The sequence below is a fragment of the Rhea americana genome, unplaced genomic scaffold (assembly GCF_003343005.1).
Source record: "Rhea americana isolate MKP2758 unplaced genomic scaffold, rheAme1 scaffold_147, whole genome shotgun sequence".
NCBI lineage: Eukaryota > Metazoa > Chordata > Aves > Rheiformes > Rheidae > Rhea > Rhea americana.
The window spans coordinates 1371407-1395215 of record NW_028185561.1 but is presented as its reverse complement, the minus strand read 5'-3'; the positions used below and the strand labels follow the sequence as shown (position 1 = coordinate 1395215).

Here is a 23809-nt window from a genome sequence, read left to right as displayed (position 1 = left end):
TGATACGGTTTGGGAAATAGAGGAGCAGTGACAGTGGGAAAGCAAAAGGTAAGGACTGCTTGGAGAGACTGAAAGTATTCAGATCTGTGGCCTGTATGGGATTCACACAAAGGTGTTGAAAGAACTGAATGATGTGATTCCAAGGATGCTCTCTGTCATCTCTGAGGAGTGACAACTGGGAGAAGTCTCTGAATATGGAGGAAAGCTAATGTCTGACCCATCCTTAAAAAACAAGAAAGACGCAGGCAACTATAGCCTGTGGAGTCTTACCCTGGTCTCTGGAAAGATTGTGGAGCACATAATCTTGGAATCTGTTCCCAAACACAGAAGACAAAAAGGTAGTCAGAATTAAGCAACGTGATTTTTCTAAGACAAATCCTGCTCGACTAGTCTGATTGCCTTCTACAGTGAATGACTTGCAAGATTGGTGAGGGGACAGCAGTGAAATAATATACTTGGATGTTAAAGCTTTGGACATATCTCATAGCAATATGCGGAATATGTGACCTGGATAACTGAACTGTTAGGTGGGTTGAAAACTGGCTGACCACCTGGTCTCAAAATGGTCATGAAAGGTTTGACATCCAGTCAAAGTGCGCTTATGTACAGAGGACCTCTGGTACCATTAGAGCGCATTTTTTGAGATCTTCACTTTCATCCTAGTGGGTAAGAAAGAATGCACTCTTAGCAAATCCTATAGATGATGCTAAATTAGGAGTGATTGATAGGCAAATGTTAGTTTCAGTCAAGGAAGACCTGACTAAACTCAAGGACTAGACTAACAGAAACCTGTTGAAGCCCAGAGTTTTACACCTGGGTCAGAATGACACCATGCATTTAGCAGTACAAAGCTATAACTGATGAATGGCTACCTGAAGGTGACCTGGAGGGCGCTGAGAATGCCAAGTGGAATGAATCAACAGCAAGTGCATCATAAGTAAGGGAAACCATATGCTGGGCTAGGTTAGGGAGAATATAGCCAGAATATCAAGACAAGCTGTTTTTCCCCTTTTAGTTGGTGCAGGTGAGGCTACATCTGGAATAGTGTATCCAGTTCTGGGCTGTCCTGTTCAAGAGGAACTTCTGAGAAACAAAAAAGGGCAGAGGGCTACCAAGTTTTCAGGGATCTAGAGCACTTGCCTGTGAGGAGAGGTTGAGGGAGCTGGGCTTCTGCAGTCCAGCAAAGTAAAAGTTAAGGGGAACTTGAAGAGAACTTAAAAAAAAAAAAAAAAAAAAAAAAAGCATAGTCAAACTTTTCTTGGTAATGACAGTTGGTATAATGAGGGTAGCAGCCACACGTTGCAGCTTTGGAGGTTTATTGGACATTAGGAAGAATTATTTCACTTGGAGGGTAATGTAGCACTGGAACAGGTCACATGTAAGCTAGTGGAATCTCCATCTCTGGAGATTTTTTCAAGACTAGACTAGACAGAGCTGTGGCTGACCTGCTAAATGGTGGCACTAGCTGTTCTTCAAGCAGCAGTTTGGACTAAAGATGTCAACTTCCCTTCCACCCTGGACTTCTGTGAGAATATGTAACAGTGGCTCCCTGCTACTCAAGCTTCTTCCTCATCTGCAAAACTGCTCTTGTGCACAGCAAGTTCATGTCAGAATTTGTGGGAAAGAAATGGAAGTAAGAGGAAGCTGGAAGGATTGCTCCAGTTCAGTGTAGCTATGAGAATGTAAATCTCAGATACTTTAGGGTGCAGCATCAATTCGCAGTTTAAATGTCACACACAAACCTGAGGAATCTAACATGCTGTCACTAATGAATGATACTGCTTTCTCAGTCTCACTGGCAGTGTGGATTTGGTATATTCTGGATAGTATGGTGGATGTTTTGTGGTTTAAGTTGTATATACAGGCCATGTAGATTCTATATACATAAATTGTCTAGCAAATGAGCTATAACTTGAGAAAAAGCTACACTTCTATGTTAAAAGTAAAAAATCAAAGTAGGGTAAAAAGTTGCCTGCAGCATGCTGTAAGGTGAATAGGTAAGCATTTGGCAGGCAAATTAAGCTGTAGTATTGCAAAAAATACAGTAGGTCAAAGTCTGCATCCTCTAACACTCAAACATGAAGGTAAATTGTTTTGAATTTTTATAATGCACTACCTTGTGGTGTGCCTTAGAACATGGATTTGCTGTTAGTATTCTTTCTTTAGTATTATTATGCAAAAAAGCATTGTTTTTAGTCTTTCCCATATTAACGGTAACTGTATTGTGATCTATAACATAACTGGAAACAATAATTCATCTAAGGATAAGCTAATAAAAGGTAGAAGTTTGCCAGCAGTTGTGTATTTTCAGTCTAGCTGAGAGACTTCCACCTGGTGTGCAGTAATGCAGTAATACCAGAGTGCTGCATTTTTAATAACACTGTTATGCTCTTTCAGAATGGTATTTTGACTTACCTGAGCTCATGCAGTGAGTCTCAAGTACAGCTCTCCTAGGAATCAATTATTAAAATACCTGCATATATTTTTTGGTACCTTTTTAACTAATGTGGAAAATAAAGACAAATTTATGAACGTTTGCTTAAAGCATTTTGCTTCCTAGATACTGAACTGTAGTAAAATGTCTAGACTATGAACTTGCTGCTCAGTGTAGATCAGATGAACCCATAACCCTATTAGATGAACAATGAATCTAGGAGCAACATCGAGCTACTGGTCAGTAAATACATAGTTGTTGTGCTCAGACTACTTTCACCGCAGTGTAAAACATACAAACTGCTTAGTTTGTTCAGTTTTTTACAGCCTTTAAAGGGTTCTTACCTTAGTTACATTAATAGTTCTAGAAATATTCAAGCGTTTAATATAAACCACTGTGCTGCCACAGGCTTATATAGGGGTTGAAATGCAATGAAATTGAAGATGATACCTGTTGGTAGCATGTGTGTCCCCCTTCCTCCCTATAGCACTGTACTGATTTGCGTTTTATTGTAGGGTGAATATTCCCTGCTGGGGCACATGCACACTCTCACAGAGGGTAATGCAAAGTTGGAATGCAACTTAGACCACTTTCAACACTCTTCCGCAAAAATCATTCGTGTTTGTATGTGCTAGATTCTGAGTATCAGATAAAACAGTACAGCTATATATTCTGTCATTCTGAATGGACTGCTGATCTTTGAAATACACCTAAGGTACAAGGTGTAAGTGCTTGTGAGCTTGAAATAATACTGTGTGATACAGCAAGGACAATCTGGAAAGAGGTGCTTGTAGTACTGCAGCCTAGCATACTTCTGTCATCTCGAAAGCAGTTCATAAAGATGGATTAGTTATGGATGTGAATCAGAGTGCAGGTATACAATGGTTAAAAGAATTTGATCATGATCTACAACCTAAAGTATTCAATACCTCAGAATCCTGTCTTCCATGAGAGCAAAGCAACTCTTCAGTCAAGAGAAGGCCATGTGCTTTAGAGGAAGAATCTGAGCACTTCTTTCAGTCTAATGAAACTCTACAGAGCCTAAAATATAGTGATGGCTTCCTCAGAGATGACAATAATAATTATGTTGATTTAATAGTTTAGTAAATACATTAGAGAGACAGGCAAAAACTTCCTTTATCTTTGAGCTCCATCTGACTGGTCTCAGAAGGCATCAACTTGTAGTGAAGCCTACCATTAAGGATGCTCTTTGGCTCCTGACAACAGCTGACTAATGAACTCAAGTTGGAATGGTGCCAGCCTGCTTAAGTTGTCAATAACTCATAGACTTCATAGCAAGTGTTAACATAGTTTGTACCTTTTGCACACTGTGCTTATTCCATCACACATATAGGGAAACCTCTCAAAGAGGAACTGTTTCTTTTTTCAGATTCTTTTTATCAATGCAGTTATCTCAAATACAAAAACTGCAAACTACTTGTCTTGCAGAAAATATTTAGGGCAGTAGGGATGCTATGAATTGTATCCTAAAGTACTCTAACACTGTATTTGAAAGCTGCTGTCTGCTAGAGTACAGTGGCTTTAGTGCCAGTTTTGGGAAGGGTTTTAGGAGTGATATGTGGATCACAACAACTCAGTTTTGGCAAAACAGTAAGCTTCTGACTACTTTTACTGACTTTAATGATAACTTTGACTGCTTTCTTACTTTGGTCTAAAAATAAAATACTTGTAAATACTTGTAACTAAACAATTATCTTGAAATTTGCTTTGTTCTCTGCATACATTCTGCTAATAGCATAATACAATCTTGAGTAATTGCTCGCTGATTTGTATTAATCTCAATTACTTCTGTTTGCTGTATCTATGTGTAAGAACTGGGTTTCACTGAGGCTTGCTCTTCTCATGTAAACATTCACTTTATGAAAATCTTGAATCTTCATGTAGACTCATAGACTTAAATTTATAATTTTCAGTGTACTTCAGGGTTATTGTTAGCTATTTGTAAATCTTAAAGTAGTCCGTCTGCTTCTGGTGGAACACCCGCATTGCTAAGACAAATGCAAGTTCAGGGAGAGGGAAAAATGAGAACTAATATGCTGTTGCACTGAGTGTTCCAAATAAATGGTTCTTGACATTACCCTAGGGTAGTGAAAGGTAGGAGACCTTCCTGTTGACACTTAGTCTACTACTTGGTCACCTGTATTGTAATTTAAAAATGGGAATGAAGTCCAGCTGTATGAAATGGAAGTGACAAATACTACCAATGTTTGAATAACTTGCTGATTAGAGATCAAATACATAAGACTTGTGCACTGGTTCTGATTTGACTAGAGTTATTAAAGAGCATGAGCTTTGTTATGTGGCAATAACTGTCTGACTGTTGGAAAATTAAGTGCAGAAATTCTGTTTAATCTAGACGTGTCGCTTACAGAATTAATGTATGGCTAATGAACACCTTCTACCTGGCTGTTCTACTAATTGCTCTGTTTCTTTTATACTGCTGTCATTTTAATGGACAATCACTAGACCTCTTGGGAGAGGGTGAGTAATATTTTTAATTTCTAAGACTGTTGAAAGTTCAGACTCCTTGTTAAGTATTAATATTCTTGGAGTTGAGTGTTAGTGGTCTCTCTCCCTCTTCCCCTTACTTTTCCTGTTTGATCTTCGTTATATGGTTGCATATAGATAATCTGGCTGCACTTTCCGGTGTTACCTCTGAGCCACAGATTTCAGATCCATTTGCTCCAGAGCCTAGTGCAACTACTGCTGCAACTACAGATACTGCAACTACTTCAGCTGCTGCTACAACTACAACTATTACTGCTGCCACTGCTGAAGTGGATCTCTTTGGAGGTTAGTTTGGTTGTTGCAGTAATTTAATTCAGTTCGTACGGTTGATGAAGCAATATTGAGATCCACTGTTGTGATAAGGCATCTAGTTTTACTTGCTCAGCCAGAGACACCTGGATGTTGGATACTATATGGAGCAGGAAGTGTAAACTAACCAATTAGCTTTTTGTTTGCTGTATTGTTAGCTAATAGGCTTCTCCGTGTGTACAGCATTTACCTCTGCATATGTCCAGCTATAGGAAATGGAAAACTGTGTGCACTTCAGACTGAGGTACATTATGATAAACAACTAACTAAGAAAATTAGTTTTCAGGTCCACACTTCATCAAGCAGGTATTCTTTCTGTGTTATTTAATGACTATATGCTATACTGGAATTTCTGGGGAAAAGAAGTTGTGCTTTGCTAGTTACTGCACTGGAGAGGATGGGCCTGGCAGCTTCTTGCCTCTTAAATGTCATGCTTCTGTCACAGAGCTATGTTATGTTTTGTTAGCTCTTTACTTGAAATTTGGTATTGAGCCACCTGAAATTACAGTATTTCAGGATTCTACATTCTGCAGAATTTCTAACAGTAAATTAGAGTTACAGTGAACTTGTATTGGATGCCAAATATGCAGCTAATGTATAGGCATCATTGTTTTATAACTTTTCTTATATATGCTCTTTCCCTCTCTAATGTTAGTTGCTAAACCCTTGGGTAAGAATGAAGTCTTCTCTGTCTGTTGCCAGCTTTCTTCTCACTCTATTGGAGTATAAGACTTCACAACAGCAAGTCAGAAATGCCTCTGTGTCTTTTCAACATGATACAACCCAGCTTGATGGGCAGACCTTCTGATTTACAAACTAACATATTTTACTTTGGATTTAAGATTATCTGACTACTCCATTTTCCTAGTTGTCTCTGAAGCTTACTCCCAGCGTGACAGTGGATGTCAAGATTTAGTAATAATTTGCTTGCTGTCAAAATTTAGTTCCAGAACTTTGCTGTATGTTCTCTGTATGGATGTGCTTGCTATCTCTTGCTTCTAAGGACAGAAGTACAGGAGAAGTCTAATACATGCACAGTTTGGCTACAAAGGTGTTTCCTAAAGCCTGAAATTTCCCAGATAGAGCCTGTGTTCAGGACTGACCTTTGAGATATCCCTAGTGAAATTGCTGAGAAGCCGTAAGAAGGGAGTAGGACTGCTACACTGCTACTTAATCCCTCCTTGTATAAAGAGGTATACTAGACCAAGTGCCACAGATTGAGGCAGTTGAGAAGCAATTTAAAGTTGTTTGCTACTTGGGCAGCAGTTCTGACTAGTTAAAAAGTGGTATCCTTCCACTAAGAAATCTTATGTGGGTTGTTATCAGAAGCCTGTGTAATAGAAGTTGAGGCATGTTACTGAGTGAGGCCTGTGCTCATTAGCATCTGCTCAACTGCATAGCATGTGAAACTTCCAGTGTGTAGACTTTGGAAGGTGAGACAATTTTTATTATAAGACTTTTAAATTGCATTATTAACTTAGCATAGATATATAACCTTTTAAAAATTAAATTGCAGTCTGATGACTGGGAACTACTGTAAATTTTGAAGTGGATTAGAAAAATTCCTTGTCTATTCTTCTAGTCCTACAACAGTAAGATGTTCAATTTTTGGTAGTTCTTCCACTTACCTTGGGACTGCAAAAATGGCTACTACAAGATACTGTCTCTACCTGTGTGTTTATAAAGTGGCAAAGAGCTGGATGCTTTTAGCATTTGATGATTTAACTGCTCTTTAGACTATTTAGTGACACTTATGAAATCATTATTAGGAACTGAGTTGCCTTCATCTGCCAATGTGTAAAGACAGTTTACCTCTGCAGTAAGGTACCCAAACTTCAGTGACTAGATGTCTTAATTTAAAGAGAATTGTTTTTTGTTGTTTGAATACTGTAAGTCTGTAGTGGGTTGCCTATTAGGTGAGTACTGAATCTTTCTGGAACACTACAGGAAAAGTCAAGGTTTTATTATTTACAATAGCATCTAATTACTAGACTGAAAATCTCTGGTTCTCGAGAAGAAGAATCTCTGAACACACTCGGTAATGTGTGTGATGTGAGTGACATAATACCTTCTAGACACCCACAGGTCCGCCTCTTTTTAAATGCTGGAGTCTGTACTGAACTTTCATCTTCTAGTCTTGGGGGTTTCTTGGTTTTCTTTCTTTCTTCTGAAGCCCCCTCTGCCATACAGATGTGTGACACATCTGTCACTACTGCCTATGCTGATGTTCCTTGTTCCTTCAGAGTTTATGGTGCACATGCAGTGCAAGAGGTGGTACGTTTTGGGCAGACACTGTGACTATCTAGCCTCTGTAGTGCTAGGCATACCGGCCCTTATCTTAATAAGGGTCTTCAGGTTTGCTTTCACTTTTTGCTGCTTGTCAGTTCTTAGTTGCTGTGCATGGATTTTTGGTGGTTAGGTGTAGTATGGGAAGGAACAAGGGGAGTCATCTAAAGAGAAAGAATGAAAAAAGCCTGCAAGGGGTGGCAGGGTAGGGAAAGGAGGCTGAAAGCTGCAGGGAAAAGACAGACAAGTAAATGAAAGCAGCAAAAGATGAGACTGCAGCAGTGGGTGTTACTTAGTATTCTCTTGCGCTATGTCCCTGGTCCTTTAACTGATGGGAGTCTTTATGCTTCCGATAACTGGACTTGTAGAGTCTTTAGGAGGAACAGCAGTTCTGCATTACATCCTTGTCTAATACAGACTTGGAAAGCAGGTGAGAAATTCAGGGTTGATCCAGCATAGCTTTTTAAAGGATTCAGTCTGGCTAATGAGCAAGTTTTCAGTTAACTGGTCCAAGCTGAGAAATTCCTTATCTTCTTTCTAAGAGAAATGGGACTATGTTTCCAAAGTGCAACTGGAATCAGTCCTGAGAGGGAGAAATCTAAAGGTAGAAGAAAGGTAAAATATCTGGAAATGACTTGTATCTCAATAGTAGAACTTGAACATAGTATTTTTGGATGTGTTCTTACCAGTAATATGTTTATAACATAAACAGTGCGAGTAACAAGAAATGACAGATACTGTGCAAATGTCAGTTATTAGACATTCAGATGACATGAATCGTAAGTAGGCAGCAGAACTATGGTTTAGTTATACCTTTAACAAAACTAAAGGCAAAGTTATCAAGACTGTTTTGTCACTTCAGAACTAATGAATGTCTGTTTTAAGCTGGAACATGCTGTTACTGTGCCAATAGTGAAAGACAAACTAGCGCTAATTTAAAAGCAAAGAAGAAATCTCTTTTCTTTTTTATGATTGTTTGCTGGCACTGAGCCTAGTGGAATATTTAGTGTGCACTCAGGTCAAAAAAAAAATGTAGAGTGACTTAAAAAATACAGAAACCAAAAATATTTTTTCCTGCACATTTTAGTTCTATGATTTTTTTTCCTATACTCATGACTTTACGTAAAGTTTCACATATTTGTAATACAATAAATTACATTAAATGATTGTATTTCAGCTGTATCATCATGTGTGAGCAAAATACTTTAGCACATTGATGCCATGGCATCAAATAAAAAGCCTGAATTTATGAAACTAAACAAATCACTTTTCAATGGCATTTATTTTGCTGAAGACAAGACACACAGAAGCACTATTTCACTACTTCGGAACTTAGAGGTCCCCTCTTTACATATCATTTCAGTAAGATCTGTTTTTCATTTAACAATTTAACAACTTAAGTGATATGCAGTGCATAATACGTACCAATCACTTCTAACAGATGTTCCATGTAGTATGAACTTGCAAAGGTTTTGGCAGTATTTCTCTAAGTTGCCTCCCAGTCTGACGATAAACTGAACCAAAGAGCATGTACTACTTTATTCTTGAAGCAAAAAGTTAGATTCATTTTTGAAGCGTAAGATGCACAAGTGTAGGAAAGTGGCATAAATTAAATTCAGTAACTGCTTTAAAGGGAAAGGATCTTTTGCAATGCTGAATATACAGATGTAGAGTTATTCAGCAGTTTTGCAGAACAAAAAGGAAAATAAGCAGTCTAGTTTTTTTGACTAATGAAATAGGCAGTACACAGTTGTTCTCATTTCTGCATGTGATGCAAGATTTTAGTTGAAGTCAGTGCAGGTACAGCAGATCCTTTGAAAGGCTGTGGAAGTCTTAAGCATTAGCTCTGTGGCAAGTTTCAGGAAGGACTTACCTAAACCCTTGGTGTGAACTGTGTTTTAGAGGGTGAGCTATTGAGGCAGGTCTGTCTCTAAGCTCATAGAGTTTCTTAAACTCCTCATGATATTTTTCTGTACAGATCATGGTGTTTTTCTTTTAAATTCCATTATTAATTTAGCTGTTACACCACCTATACTAACCTATAGGCATATGTGGATGGAAATGTTTTTTTTTTTTTTTTTGAAAGAAACAGAGTGGCTTTCCATATGAAGGCTAGCCCTGTCGAGCAAAAAGTAATACACATTACACATTACTGTGTATTTGAATTCACAACTCTTCAGTCCAATTCTCTGTTCAGTCCAGTTTCTTCTAAGTGGTATGCCAGCACCTGGTATGCATACAATACAGTGACTTTTGACTGTTTATGATATTTTACTTGGACAACTGCCATCCAGTTTGGTTATTTAACTCTATTACATGAAAAAAATAGAATTATATTTGAAATGGCTTATTAGCAGGCCTTTTCTTTTGCTTTTAACTCATTTTAATTCTATTGAACAAGAATAATCAGCTTCCATCTCTTCTGAAGAGATGCATGAAGTTTAGATGCATGTCTTTTTGAGCTTTTTAGATTAACTGGCACAAACTTGTTTTAAAATGGTCATTTTCATTTTAAAATTGAGACCTAAATTAAAGCATGCTAAGCTTTTTTCCTATGCTAGTTTGATAGTGCAATTGCATCATTCCCCCCTACAGAAATTTTTGAACTTGCTATCTTTGAAGTAATAGAAAAATGCCTTATGAATGTCTTAAATCATGACATTTTGATTGCACAATTTCTTTGTGAAGAAAATGCTTGCTTATGAAGAGTAGTCCAAATAGTACTGTCTATTAGGACTATTTCATGGAATTAAGAGCTACAGATGGTGGTTTAAGTCTAGGAATAATGCCGTAAAAGTTCAGAGCTTGCAATTCAAATACCTCACTTACGAAGAGGAAACCAAAAGCCAGCCAAACAAAACCCAAGAATTAATTACAGTTACCTTATCTGAATTGGCTGGATTGGTTGGCCTTGATGATGATTCTCAAAGAAATAGAGATAAACTAGTTATGGCTGACCAATAGTTTAGGTCAATGTCCTTGATCTGTCAAAAGCAAGCTGAGTAACAATACTTATGCATTAGACTTTCTGCCTTCGGAAAGATCCTACTGGAGTACTGTTAAGAAACTAGTAAGTTCTGTTTCTCAGATATTGTGTGGCTTAAATGCTAGAAATAATCAGAATAGATCTCTGCTAATATAACTGATTTGTTATTCATAACAGCGCTTAAGTTTGCAAAGCGCTGTGCGAGTAAACTCACAGTTATTGGTTAATCATACATATATTGCGGGCTTTGAGCATGAAAATTTAATATCTTTATTAACACCAACTTAATGCCATACCTCTGTCCTTTATTCCTTCATTAGTTGATTTTGGGTAGTATATGAGCATGTTGCTGTGAACCCTTATACAATCAGAATAATGCTTTTTTTTTCTTTTTCTTTTTCTTTTTTTTTTTTTTTGTTTATGTTTACTGAAATTTCTACTGGCAGCCCCAAAAGCTCCATCTTCAAATCCTATTTGAAAATGCTTGTGTGGGATTGGGGGAGACAAAGCCTATGTGCTGCATGACTTGTCTCGCGGTCAGAGTAACAACATTCATGTTGTATAAGGGAACCTACCTGTGCAATTTAACTTGGTTCTTTTACTATATTTTTCTTCTCTTTATCCTTTTCCTTTTAATTTCTGTTCTTAAACTGCACCCAAGATGCCTTTGCAGCTTCTCCTGGGGAAGCCCCTGCAGCAACTGAAGGGGCAGCAGCACCAGCTACCCCAACCCCTGTAGCAGCAGCTCTTGATGCATGTTCAGGAAATGGTGGGTTTTAAGTCATTAGATGGTCTCTTGTTTTGCTGTTTTTTGTTAAACTACATGGCAGTGTGTTTTTCTGAAATTTTCTTAATAATGTTCGCAATTTGTCAAAACAAACTTTAGACTGAAGAGCATGTTTAACAAAACTGCCAGTTTCTGAGTCCCAGTAACTATGCTTATACAGTAGTGCTAATAAATGATTCTGGCAGTGCTGAGTTTTGTAAGCAGTAATCTGTTAAACTGGATATTCTTTCATCATGTCTCTTATCTTTTTTTTGGCCTTGTTTGCCCTTCAATATCTAGACTCTTCAACCTTTCAGATCATCTTTATTTTGGAAAAACATAAGTAATGTGTCTAGATAAGTAGGCTAGATGTTAGACCAACCTCATTTGTGTGTGTGTGTGTATTTGCAGTATGTGCAGTGCTTGTAGTTGCTTTGTTAACTTCCTCCTTTAATGATCCTAAATATGCATACACATATATTTCCCCTCTCCTTTTTACAAGACCCCTTTGCCCCATCCGAAGGTAGTGCAGAGGCTGCTCCTGAGCTGGACCTCTTTGCTATGAAGCCAACAGAGTCTGCTGTTCCTGTAGTTACCCCTACAACTAGCGCAGCCACTCCAGCTCCTGCAACTACTCCTTCTCCAGCTGCTGCTGTTGCTGCTGCTGCTGCTACTGCCACTACAGCTACTGCCACCACAACTACTGCCACCACTTCTGCTCCCACCACCACCTCCGCTCCTCCTGCTCTAGATATCTTTGGTGGTAATTTTGTTTTTAACTCTTTGATTCTGGTGAATTGATCTGTCAGGAATACAAAATAAATCATTTTCATATGCATGCTGTGTTCTGGACTTTCAAATGAGAAAGCCTGTTAACTCCAAATGTGATATGCAAAAGCTGGAAGTTCTGCTTTCAGTCCTGTTTTTCAAAAATGAGTTAAAGACATGTATGTTCTTGGTCTTAGATTTATTTGAGTCTGTTCCTGATGTACCTGCAGCTCCTAAACCAGATGCTACACCTAGCATAGATCTGTTTGGTACAGGTAAAGACAGCAATTTTCATATACTCTGCTGCTTTGATGCTTTGTTATTGTGTTAACTGACTTGAATGATACTGATTTCTCCTTGACTTTTTTTCATTTCTGGAAGATGCTTTTTCATCACCACCACATGGAGCTTCTCCTGTGCCTGAGAGTTCTCTCACTGCTGATCTCTTATCTGGTGAGTGCTTCTTTTCACAGGACATCCTACAGGCTTCCAGGTTTTCTGTCAAGAGTAAAAATAAGACTTATCACCAGCTTGCATCTTTAAGCTGAAACACCAAGTTGGGGGGTTGTTGATACTTTAGTCACAAGATCAGCAGTTGCTGAAGATGTGAACCATGAAGTGGCTGACACTGAAGCTAAGTGATGTGTATGTTAAGAGAGCAAATCCTTCTCTAAACACAAGGAAATTATTAAACAAGAATGGCTTTTGAAAAGTACTGTGGTTTTCAGTTGCTGTATGAGAAAAGTAGCACTTTCTGTTTGCAGTTCTGAAGACTGTTACCGGAATTTACTGATCCTGTAGTTCTAACTGATGCACCCATGTGGTTTTGAAATATTTAGCTATCATTACTGCCTTGCTGATACTAAATATTGTTTATCCTGTGCTTACTGCAGTGGATGCATTTGCAACCCCCTCTCCTCTACCCACTGCCTCTCCAGCAAAGGTGGATTCTTCAGGTGTGATTGACCTATTTGGTGGTGGGTATTTTTCTTTCCTCACCACTTCAGAGCTGAATCACTTCGTTTCAATTACCTTTGCGCTTTGCTAAAGCTGCAGATTCTCCTTCTTACGGCTTTTCTGTGCAGCATTGCAGCTAATACCAACTCATCTGGTTCTTCATATTGCACAACAAATAATGAACTGCAAATAAGCTGTCAGTGTTGCCATTCTTTTGCCATTACATTTGCCATTCTATCTTTAGTCAGTGCATGTGTGACTCTTCACCTCAGAGGTCTAATGAAAGTGTGTTATGTGCTTTCCCTTTCCCCCTCCTCCACCTTCGCAACTCTCCATGTTCATATTGGTTTCTCTTAGTTTTGTTTCTCTAAGAAGCTGAAGTTTTCAGGGTGACTTTTCTGAAATTGGCTATCTGCATTATAAGATTTCTTTCAGATTTGTCATGGTGAAAATTTGGATGGGCACAGCCAACTCTAGCAGTGTTGTAGAACAGGAATGTTACTTAAAGTAGTGAATTTTCAAACCTTAGTGAAATATCCTTCTAAAAAGACTTAATGTGAGTCCGTAAGTTCTGGCTGGAATTACTCCAGCCTTTTATTTAGTGCTTTCATCTCCAAAGGGCTTTAACTCTCTAGCCTAAAACCGTGTTTTTTGTATGGACTTTCTGAGAAGAGGCCCAACTAAGAGGACTTGCCAGCCTCACTGATTGGTATTGATATCATCCTCTTCCATGTTGCACTTGCTTATAGAAAAACAGATTTCTTTGATGTGCTGGTGTGTTGCCTCTCCTCCTTTCCCCCTGAGCTTTGTGTCTGTGGTACTGCTCTGCCAAGTACTTTTATTTTTTCCATCTGACAAATGAAATGGCTATCCTATTGCCATCTTTTGTTTAAAATAAAAGTGATGAATGGGTATATTTAGTCTTGAACTCTTCACCTTTTCTTGCTGCCTTCTGGAATTCCCTTTAGATGCTTTTGGAAGTAGTGCTTCTGAACCCCAGCCCGCAACCCAGGCTGCTTCTAGTTCCTCAGCTTCTGCAGACCTACTGGCTGGTAATAAAGAACTTTTCTGTCTTTTTCTTTCTTTTTTTTTTTTTTTAACTTGCCGTTTATGTGAGAAATCTAAGAAATAGTCTTTGTGAAATCCTGTGTGTTCCTTGGGTATAAATAGACTTTTGCAGTGGAATAAAATATTGTTCAGAAGCTTCCTTAATTTTTAGACTTTATGGCTATTGATAATGGAAGCATTATATTAAGTGTACAAACTAGCTTCCTAAATAATCTTTATTGCATGTTTTTCATTTTCCTATCTCCTACATGTGCCTTATTTTTCTATAGTGTACTGAATGAGGGTATTCAGATAAAGTTTCTGTGACTGATTGCAGCAGTACTTAAGCAAGAGAGTATTCCAGGTTGTGCTGTTTATTCCCCACTGATAACTCATCTTTGTTTCTTGGTTGATTTAATTGAGGCAGGTTACACACTTACCTGTTAGAAGTTTGAATGAGTGAATTAGCAACTGTCTTGCATTTAGCCAAGGAGAATGGGATGAGAGGAGAGAGAGAGTTTTGAGCACAAGAGCACTGAAGTGATATAACCTCTCTTCTTATACTGGGTAGGATGACACCCCTGCTAGCGCTGAATGTGGCATCAAACTGTCTTAATTATTTTGAAGGCTGAATATTCGTATAATTCTAGTCTGCATCCTACAGCTGGAGCAGCTTCAGTTGAATTCTGTTTTTGCCATTCTCTGAACTTTCTGCTACACCACATACTTTAGTGGCTATAGTGATTTTGCTAAACAGTAGTGACTCTTCCCTGCCCCAAATTGAAATTTGTAGAGAACAAGACCCTAGCATGTCTTCCTCAGGTTTAAAGAAAACTAGACCATTCCTGATTTGAGAAGGGACTAGGTAATTCTTTCCCATGTTTCCAGAAGGTGAATTTGTCCATAGGTTGTCCTTCACAAGCTAGAAGATGATAGAAGGCTTAATATCGTACCTTTGTGGTTTTAATTCTGGGCTGGAGTAAAAGTCTGCCCTTCATGCAACTATTAACTTTTCCAGCTGGGATGGACTATGGCCTCATTTGCTGCCTGTATGTCCAAAAGTCTCTCGTGCCAGCTTACACTGTATCAGAAGTGTATGTTTTGCCTTCCATAAGCTCCTGAGAGATCCTCCATCGCGTGAGAAACACATAACTCAAGTGAGACATCTCAGGATTTATGAGTTGCTTCAAATGGTGCTTACATTCAGAAACCATCTCAGAAGAGAACAATTTTGCTGGTACCTGGTCTATCTTTTGGTGTTTCCTGTTCATGCTACAAGAAAGTACAAGTGTTCTAGAGAATAATTTATATGTCTGTTCTGAATCTGTCTGAATACCAGCAAGCCAGCTACTTAAAGTAGGATAAAATTTGTAAATGTATGCTAAATTTTAGTAGAGACTGTTTCTGGATCTTAAATTATAAGTCCTTCTTTTGTCTTAACAGTGCTTCTGTAATTCTGTGCATTGGTTAAACAGTCTATGGATAGCTTTAGGATGGAGATCAAGCTTTAATCACTAGGTTCTGAAGCATCATACCAGTAATTTTGCAAGGAAAATACTGGCTGCTACCCTTTGTGGTTGTGAGTGTTATTAGGGAACTGAGTGCAGAGATCTTGTCAAGAAGCTAATCCAGTTTATGCGAAAATCAGAATATAAAATGTTTTCTGTCCTGGTCTGTAACTGCACTTAAGCTGTAGTAAGAATTATATTGCAGGTGGCTTAAACTTCATCAGTGTGCTTTGAGTCATATTAAGTTAAAACCTAAGTTGCAAAAAATGATGTCATAAGTCTAAAATCTCCAGCAAACCTGCTTGTCGGAGTGAATAGATTTTTTTGCTTGTATGCATTTAAAATGGCTATGACTAGGTTTGAATCTCTATTTGGCAGGCACAGAGTCTGTAAACAGCACAGCATATTGCTAAGCATTTGTTCACCCTAGATAATGGCAGATGTATAGCCTGCAGTGTAATTCAGTTTTAAATTTAAGATTATCCAGATTTCGTATGGTGGCTGAAGGCTTGTCCTTCATGGTTAATGAATGTTTAGTCATTCTAAGTGTTTATATGCATAATATTACAAGTATACTTACTAGGCATTGTTGTCCTAAATGCACTGCTGTGAAATAAGTAGCTAAACTATTCTTGGCTCACTTAAAAAATGTTGTAGGATTTTTTCATATGCCTCTAAGCCTCTCAGTAGACAAGAATAGAATTATGCTGATAAATATGATAGTCTTTAGTTCTTTTCCCCTTCTAGATCTCTGTATTTGATTGCATGCGTGCATATCCCAGTATGTACTCTAATTGGGTGTTCTTACAGGAAACCTTACTCTAATGTGTAAGTACAAGCAACCTCAAAAGCAGGCAGTTGGGGATGTACAGACAACACATCTCATGAATTTAGTTGCTGTTGTTTCTGCAGACTCGCTCTGGGTCTTGTGCAAGTATTAGATGAGTAAGAATTTGATCTCTTAAAGCATTTTCGTGGCTTCTGTGCCTGATGTTGCTGTTACAGTGTACAAAACCTATGGCCTTAAGACGAATCCTGATGCAAAAACTTTGTTGAAGTTGTGGAGGATTCTCTCCTGTGGCTGGAAAGACGGAGACTTTGTAAGGTTTTATAAAAGCTTACATAACTTTTGAAACAGAATCTTATAAATTGATAATCATGTCATCTGCTGCTGCTAAGGTCCTCATTCTGGCTTGGAAGATTGAATGCCTCTAACAGAATAGGATCTTTCAGTGGTAGTTCTGGTGCTTTAGGATTTGCTGGAGTCAGCTGCCTTTATTATCACCATGTTTTGTCATCTCACTTCTGATTTGATTCTCTGGAGATTAGCACTATTTTGCAGGTAGTGGAATACATGGAACTTTCCCTTGGGAGAGATGATGAAGCAAGAGAGGACATATGCTAAAGATCAGAGGACAGAGCAGCACTGGTGATGTAGTAGCTGTCCACTACTAACCACCTGATCAAGAAGAGGAATTAGAAGAAGCCTTTTTTAGGCAGCTGAAGAAAGCCTCACTATCACAGGCTTTGGCACTCATTGGTGACTAGCACAGTATCAGTTAGAAGGGCGATACAGCCAGCTGTAAGTAATCTAGGAACTTTCTGGAATGTATTGGAGGTAATTTCTTGATGCAGGGGATCAGTAGAGCAGCTAAGGCAGATGCTCTGTTAGAACTGCTACTTGCAGTCAAGGAGGTTATAAACTGAAGAAGAGCAGATTTGGTTTGTTCAGAGACCTGCTTGGCAGGACCCTATGGGAAACTGCCTTGGAAAGCAGAGGGGTCTGAGAGATCTGGCTGATCTTCAAGGACAGCTTTCTCCAGGAAGAACAGTTCATTCCAACGTACAGAAAGTTGAACAAGTGTGGCAGAAGACCAGCCTGAACAAACATGGAAATCCTAACTGAACACAAACACAGAAAGGAAGTGTATGGGAGGTGGAAACAGAGATGGGCTACTTGGGACTACAAAGACATTGCCTGCCCATGGAGGAATGGAGTCAGGAAAGCTCAGCTGGAGTTGAAACTAGCGAGGGAGCTGAACAGCACAAGAAAGGTTTCCAGAAGTACATTGGCAGTAAAAGGAAGACTAAGGAGAATGTGGGCTCAGCGTATGGGGAACTAGTGACAAAGGTCATGGAAAAAGCCAAGGTACACAGTGCCTTTTTGCCTCAGTTTTCACTACTAAGGCCTATCCTCAGGCCTCCAAGATCCCTGAGCCTCTCTAGCTAGGAGAGTTTGAGGAAATGAAACAGTACCCACAGTACAGGAAGGTAGAGTTAGGGATCACTTAACCCACTTAGACATACACAAATCCATGGGACTAGTTGGGATGCATCCAGAGGTGCTGAGGGAGCTGGCTGATGTCATTGTGAGGCAACTCTATCTTCTTCAAAAGGTCCTGGCAATCAGGAATGTTCCTGATGACTAGAAAAAGGCAAACATCATGCCCATCTTCTGAGAAAAGCAAATAAGAAGGTTTCGGGTAACTGCAGGCTGGCCAGCCTCACTTATGTCCCTGAGCAAGTTCTTCATAAAGCCATTTGTAGGAACTTTCAGGATTTATAAATGAAGCCATTTATAAAGATAGAAAGGACAAGAAGGGCATTGAACACCCAACATGAATTTACCAATGACAAATCATGCCTGAACAATTTGATTACTTTCTGGGTTGAAGTGACTAGCTCTGTGGGCGAGGAGAGGTCAGACTTGTCCCAGTCCTTCTTTTAACCACGGGAATGGACAAATACTAGAATGGGTTGCTCGGACAGATTGTGGAACCTCTGTCCTTGGAGGTGTCCAAGATGAGACAAGTCCTGTAACAATTAGACCTGTTGTGGACAGGGAGGTTGACTACATGACCTCCAGAGTTTCCATCCAAGTTATTCAATGACTTACTACTCTTTCCCGCTCACTTCAGGAACACGCCTTGGAGAGTTGATGGCTGCTCTCTGGTCCTAGTATGTTTGCCCACATTCTGATTAAGCAGCTGTGATCATGTGGCTTGCTACAGAATAAGGTTTGGGTAACAGGATTTTCTTGATGCCAGAACCCTGAGGTGGCTCTGATAAGCATGAGGAAGCTCATGCAGGCTTTTGGAATGTTCTTCAGTTGAATGTGCAGGAAAACAGGCTCTTCTGTTTCTCCCTGTTCCTTATTCCCTTGGCTCCAGGCAGTGCAATTGGTCAGTATCACCTAAAGGGACCAGTTTAAGTTATGATCTAAATGTTCTCAGTCACTGCCCACAATGTGGCAATTGTAGCTGGGTTAGTTGGGTTTGCTGCACTTTTCGAGGTATGTCTTGGACCAATTTATTTGTTAATATAGGTGAGGCATTCTGCAGCTAAAGCCCGTATTCTGATGGTACAGCAAGTTGCTGGCATAGTGCCCAGGTTCCAATGAAAGCACACAACTCTAATCTCTCTGCTGAGGATTTTGGTTTGAAAAAAAAGCTGAGGAAAGATGAATGAAAGAAAGGAAGACAGGAATTAGTTGGCTGCTCAAACATGAGTTGCTCAAACTATCTTACTAAAGAGATAAAGTGGTGATAAGAGCTTAATATAATTAGATAATGGGTGATCAGGAGTAGCCAGCATGGATTCACCAAGGGGAAATCCTGCTTAACCAATCTGATAGCCTTCTGTGATGGAATGACTGGCTGGGGAGATGAGGGGAGAGCAGTGGAAGTTGTGTACCTTGACTTCAGCAAGGCTTTTGACACTGTCTCCCATAACATCCTCCTAGAGAAGCTCAGGAAGTGTGGGTTAGACGAGGGGACAGGGAGGTGGATTGAGAACTGGCTGAAAGGAAAAGCTAGTAGGGTCGTCATCAGTGGCACGGAGTCTAGCTGGAGGCCTGTAGCTAGTGGTGTCCCCCAGGGCTCAGTATTGGGTCCAATCCTGTTCAACTTCTTCATCAGTGACCTGGATGAGGGGACAGAGCGCATCCTCAGGAAGTTTGCTGCTGATCCCAAGCTGGGAGGAGTGGCTGACACACCTGAGGGCTGTGCTGCCATTCAGAGAGACCTGGCCAGGCTGGAGAGCTGGGCGGAGAGGAACCTCAAGAGGTTCAACAAGGGCAAGTGCAGGGTCTTGTACCTAGGGAGAAATAACCCTGGGCACCAGTACAAGCTGGGGGCTGACCTGTTGGGAAAACAGCTCAGTGGAGAAAGACCTGGGAGTTCTGGTGGATCACAGGTTGACCATGAGCCAGCAGTGTGCCCTTGTGGTCAAGAAGGCTAATGGTCTCCTGGGCTGCATTAAGAAGAGTGTTGCCAGCAGGTCGAGGGAAGTGATCCTGCCCCTCTACTTAGCCCTGATGAGGCCTCGAGTCCTGTGTCCAGTTGTGGGCTCCCCAGTACAAAGAGACATGGCACTCCTGGAGAGAGTCCAGTGTAGGGCTACGAAGACGATCAGAGGGCTGGAGCACCTGCCCTATGAGGAACGGCTGCGAGAGCTGGGCCTCTTCAGCCTGGGGAAGAGAAGACTGAGGGGGGATCTTCTCAATGTGTATAAGTACCTGAAGGGAGGGTGTCAAGGGGACGGGGCCAAACTCTTTACAGTTGCCCCATGTGACAGGACAAGAGGCAATGGGCACAAACTGAAGCACAGGAAGTTGAGCCTGAGCGTGAGGGGGAATTTCTTCCCTGTGTGACGGAGTGACGGAGCACTGGCACAGGTTGCCCAGAGAGGTTGTGGAGTCTCCTTCTCTGGAGATATTCAAGGCCCGCCTGGATGCCACCCTGTCTAACATGCTCTAGGTGAGCCTGCTGAGCAGGGAGGTTGGACTAGATGATCTCCAGAGGTCCCTTCCAACCTTACTGATTCTATGATTCTAAATAGGTGTTGTATTTGGTACTTTATTTCAACTTTATGACTGAGTAGCGTACTTCAATATCCAGGTGTCCCCCATGTGAAAAGAACTGTATTAATGTTGGATAAAACTAGAATTTAAAATGTTGCTACAAATCAGAGACAAAGGTCTGAAGGAGGAATTTCAAACAGGGAAAAGTGTAAGCTTCTACGCTTAGGCAGCAATAACTAGCTGTTAAATACAGAAAGTAGAATGCTAAGGCCGCAAATTCTCCACAAAGAATCTTAGGGCAGTGGCAGGATGCTGGCATGGCAAAGTCTCATTTTCAATGAGTTGTGGCAAAATAAACTTTTTGATAAAGGGGGAAAAAAGAAGTTACAGCCTGCAAGATGTGCAGAGTGATATTGCTGCTGTATTTGCATATAGTTGACATGGTGGCCTCAGATCTGAGCCTTGTAATGCCAGGAGACTAGACCATCTGGGAAAAACAAGGGTAAGACACTGAAAATGTGTAGCAGTCTTAGTCATCACTGTCAAGAAGAGATTGAACAAGAGGACTGGCTTTCAGACTAAAGAGAACTGAGAAGGTGTCATGTATCTGATTTCTTTTTGATAGTCTTTACACAATTTCCAATTTAAATGGTTTCCAGAATCTATATATAATATAAATAACAAGGTTAAATTACAAGGGAGATCAAGTTTTATAGCAGGTGAGGGAGGGATTTTAAGAATAGGATGAGAATGAGTTGCTTTTAGGTTAGAGAATCGCTGTTATTAGGGATTGTTTATACTTGTATATACTGTCAATCCAACTGTGGAATGGAGGGTGGGGGCAAGCAGTACATGATGACATCTTGGCCTGGAGGACCAGGGTACATTAAGATGGTGAGAGAGGCTAAACTGAACTGGTAAAACAATAACTTCTTAATTGGAATTTCTAGTTAGTTGCATCCATAAAACTGTCATCATAGGCTTTTTCAAGCTAGTCTTCTATTTCCCTTTGTTCCAAACTAATTCTTATTGTTATGTTCAACATATGAACTTACTCTGCCTGAAACTATAGTATGCAGTACTGGAAGAATTGTACTTTCAACTGTTGATCTGCCTCTGCAGAGAGCTGCAGATATCTAGATGATAAACATGGTATTATTAAAAACCAAACATTGATTTTTGGTTTTTAAAGTGCGTTGTAGTACTGAGCTCTTTAAAATGGTCTTTAAAGCAAGCAGCTTCTCTATCATGTTGCCTTATTTATTTTATTATTTTTTTTTAACACAACCTATCAAGACAGACTCTAATGTCCACACCTCTCTTATGTGACCTTTTCAAGGCTTTGGAGGTTCCTTTATTGCTCCCTCTCCATCACCATCCCCAGTCACTCCAGCTCAAACCAACTTACTACAGCCTAACTTTGATGCAGCTTTTGGAACAACAACCCCAACGACTGGAAGTTCATTTGATGCATCAGGTGAGCCAAAGGTTTTTTTCCTGTGAGTTTCCTAGTATGTGTTATTTTTTTAGATGAGTTAATGACATCACATTTAGGCTCTAAATACAAAAGATAACTGATTTCCCTGTTTATTCTCTGTTGGAAGAGCTCAAGATTGTGTTTAGGCTGGTGTATGCCCAGGAGCTCTCTGTACCCATTTTTTATTCTGTCATGTCAGTGGAAACTGAAATAGTGTGGACATCATCCTTGCATGTGCTTGACTGCATTACTCAAAGAAACCACTGTTCTGTAAATTCAGTATGTAGCTAAGTCGTCTTGCTGTTGCTGCCGAAGCTATTCTTGAGCTTGCATGGCATCTGAAGGTACACAAAACTGAGACCGAGGGAGTGTTCTTTGCCTGTCTATAAGCTTAAACTTTCATCACTGCTATCATTTTGTTTGTATCTCTTCCATTCTATACTTTCCATGCTGGGTCCTTGCTACAAACTTAAAATTGGTGAGTTCTGCAACTGTACAGGGAAAAAAAACGAAAGAAAGAAAGAAAGAAAGTCAAAGTAGTACTGCTGTTTGGTTATTTAGTTGCTTGCCAGTGCACATGTTACCCTTTCCTGTTGACCTAACTTTAGCATGTACCTCAAATACAGATCAGTGCTGGAATGAGACCTACCAGGCAATTTGACTTCAACTGATCTAAACAATGAACTTCTGAGATAAATGACTGGACTAAAGAGACTAGATCTGTCAGTATGGATGGTTCTAGTTCCTTCTGATGTCTTAAGATGTTAGTAGGCTTCTCAACTTCCTGCTGCTTGCAAATGAATAGTAACATCTTGAGACTGTTCTTACTGCCATAAGTTATCAATGTGTAAGACTGTTTTTGCCACATAACTCTGACTGGTGTTTGCTGCAAGATGTTCATTTTAAAAGCCTTTAAATGAATATCTCCTGACGAATGTGTGCATCTGACATCTCTGTAAAGATGGCTTTAAGAAAAATAGTGACATGTGGAAATAGTGCTTTATCTATGTAGATTCAACTCTTCAATTAAACTGTTTTTAGGCATGCGCATCATATTAGTTCTCATCCGTATAGTTCTTTCAGGATTACTGTACATTCATTGTCTAGTAAAATGATATGCATGCCCTTGTTGGCATTACTTTTAATGTCAAACTGTGTTTTGGTAAGACTTTAGTCGTGATTGTCTGTGCGGTATTTGCGAATAGCAGCAAAGTGGCCAGTAGAGCTTTTCTTTACCACAGCTGCTATTCTAAACCACTTCTTCTTTCCCTTCCAGTATTTGATGGCTTAGGTGATCTTCTTATGCCAACTATGGTTCCTTCTGGTCAGTCTATAGTACCTTCGGCCACACCAACAGTCACACCTTCAGCAGCAAGCAAAGGCCTTGGAAGTGATCTTGATTCATCTCTTGCAAACTTAGTAGGCAGTAAGTGACAAGTTTTTGTTTTAAGTGGCATGTTGTACAACTACATTATTTGTTTGTGGGGCCAAATACTTGTCCACTTTAGCTTTCTTCTTTTGGTACCCTCCTGTTTTCATGTGGAGATCAGGGAAGCTTTGGGCAGGAATAAGGCCTGATTCAGAGAGCCTGCATTCTAAGGTCCTAACTTGTCCTTTGTGCCAGAATCTGAGAATATTAATGGGATCTATTTGTAAGTACGACTTATAACATATGGATATGCCAGGCACATTCAGAGGCTAGTCAGATTCACTAATGGATCCGCCCCTGTGTTATAAAAGGATGGTGTGCTAAAAATTGTCCAAAGCGTCTGGTATCACAGTAGAATTTATCGCTAAACAGAAATAAAACTAGTGGAGACAGATAACTGACTTTTTGTTTAGTAAGAATAGAGTAGCAATGGAATGAGTTGTACACACCAGCCAAGAAACAGATCTTCTCCTGGATAGTGGCTTTGCCAAAAATTGTTCTTGAAATGCTTT

At 39.8% G+C, this 23809-nt stretch overlaps 1 protein-coding gene across 1 annotated transcript in view; it reads left to right on the top strand.

Moving 5' to 3' along the window:
- Positions 1-23809, top strand: part of SNAP91 (synaptosome associated protein 91) — a 75708-nt gene that overhangs the window by 40885 nt on the left and 11014 nt on the right. The window contains exons 14-23 of the mRNA XM_085299202.1: positions 4922-4936; positions 5081-5248; positions 11206-11313; positions 11813-12073; positions 12276-12353; positions 12460-12531; positions 12972-13055; positions 14004-14087; positions 21731-21868; positions 23145-23294. Of these exons, the coding sequence (XP_085155328.1) occupies positions 4922-4936; positions 5081-5248; positions 11206-11313; positions 11813-12073; positions 12276-12353; positions 12460-12531; positions 12972-13055; positions 14004-14087; positions 21731-21868; positions 23145-23294 (1158 nt within the window). The remainder of the gene's footprint in view (positions 1-4921; positions 4937-5080; positions 5249-11205; positions 11314-11812; positions 12074-12275; positions 12354-12459; positions 12532-12971; positions 13056-14003; positions 14088-21730; positions 21869-23144; positions 23295-23809) is intronic.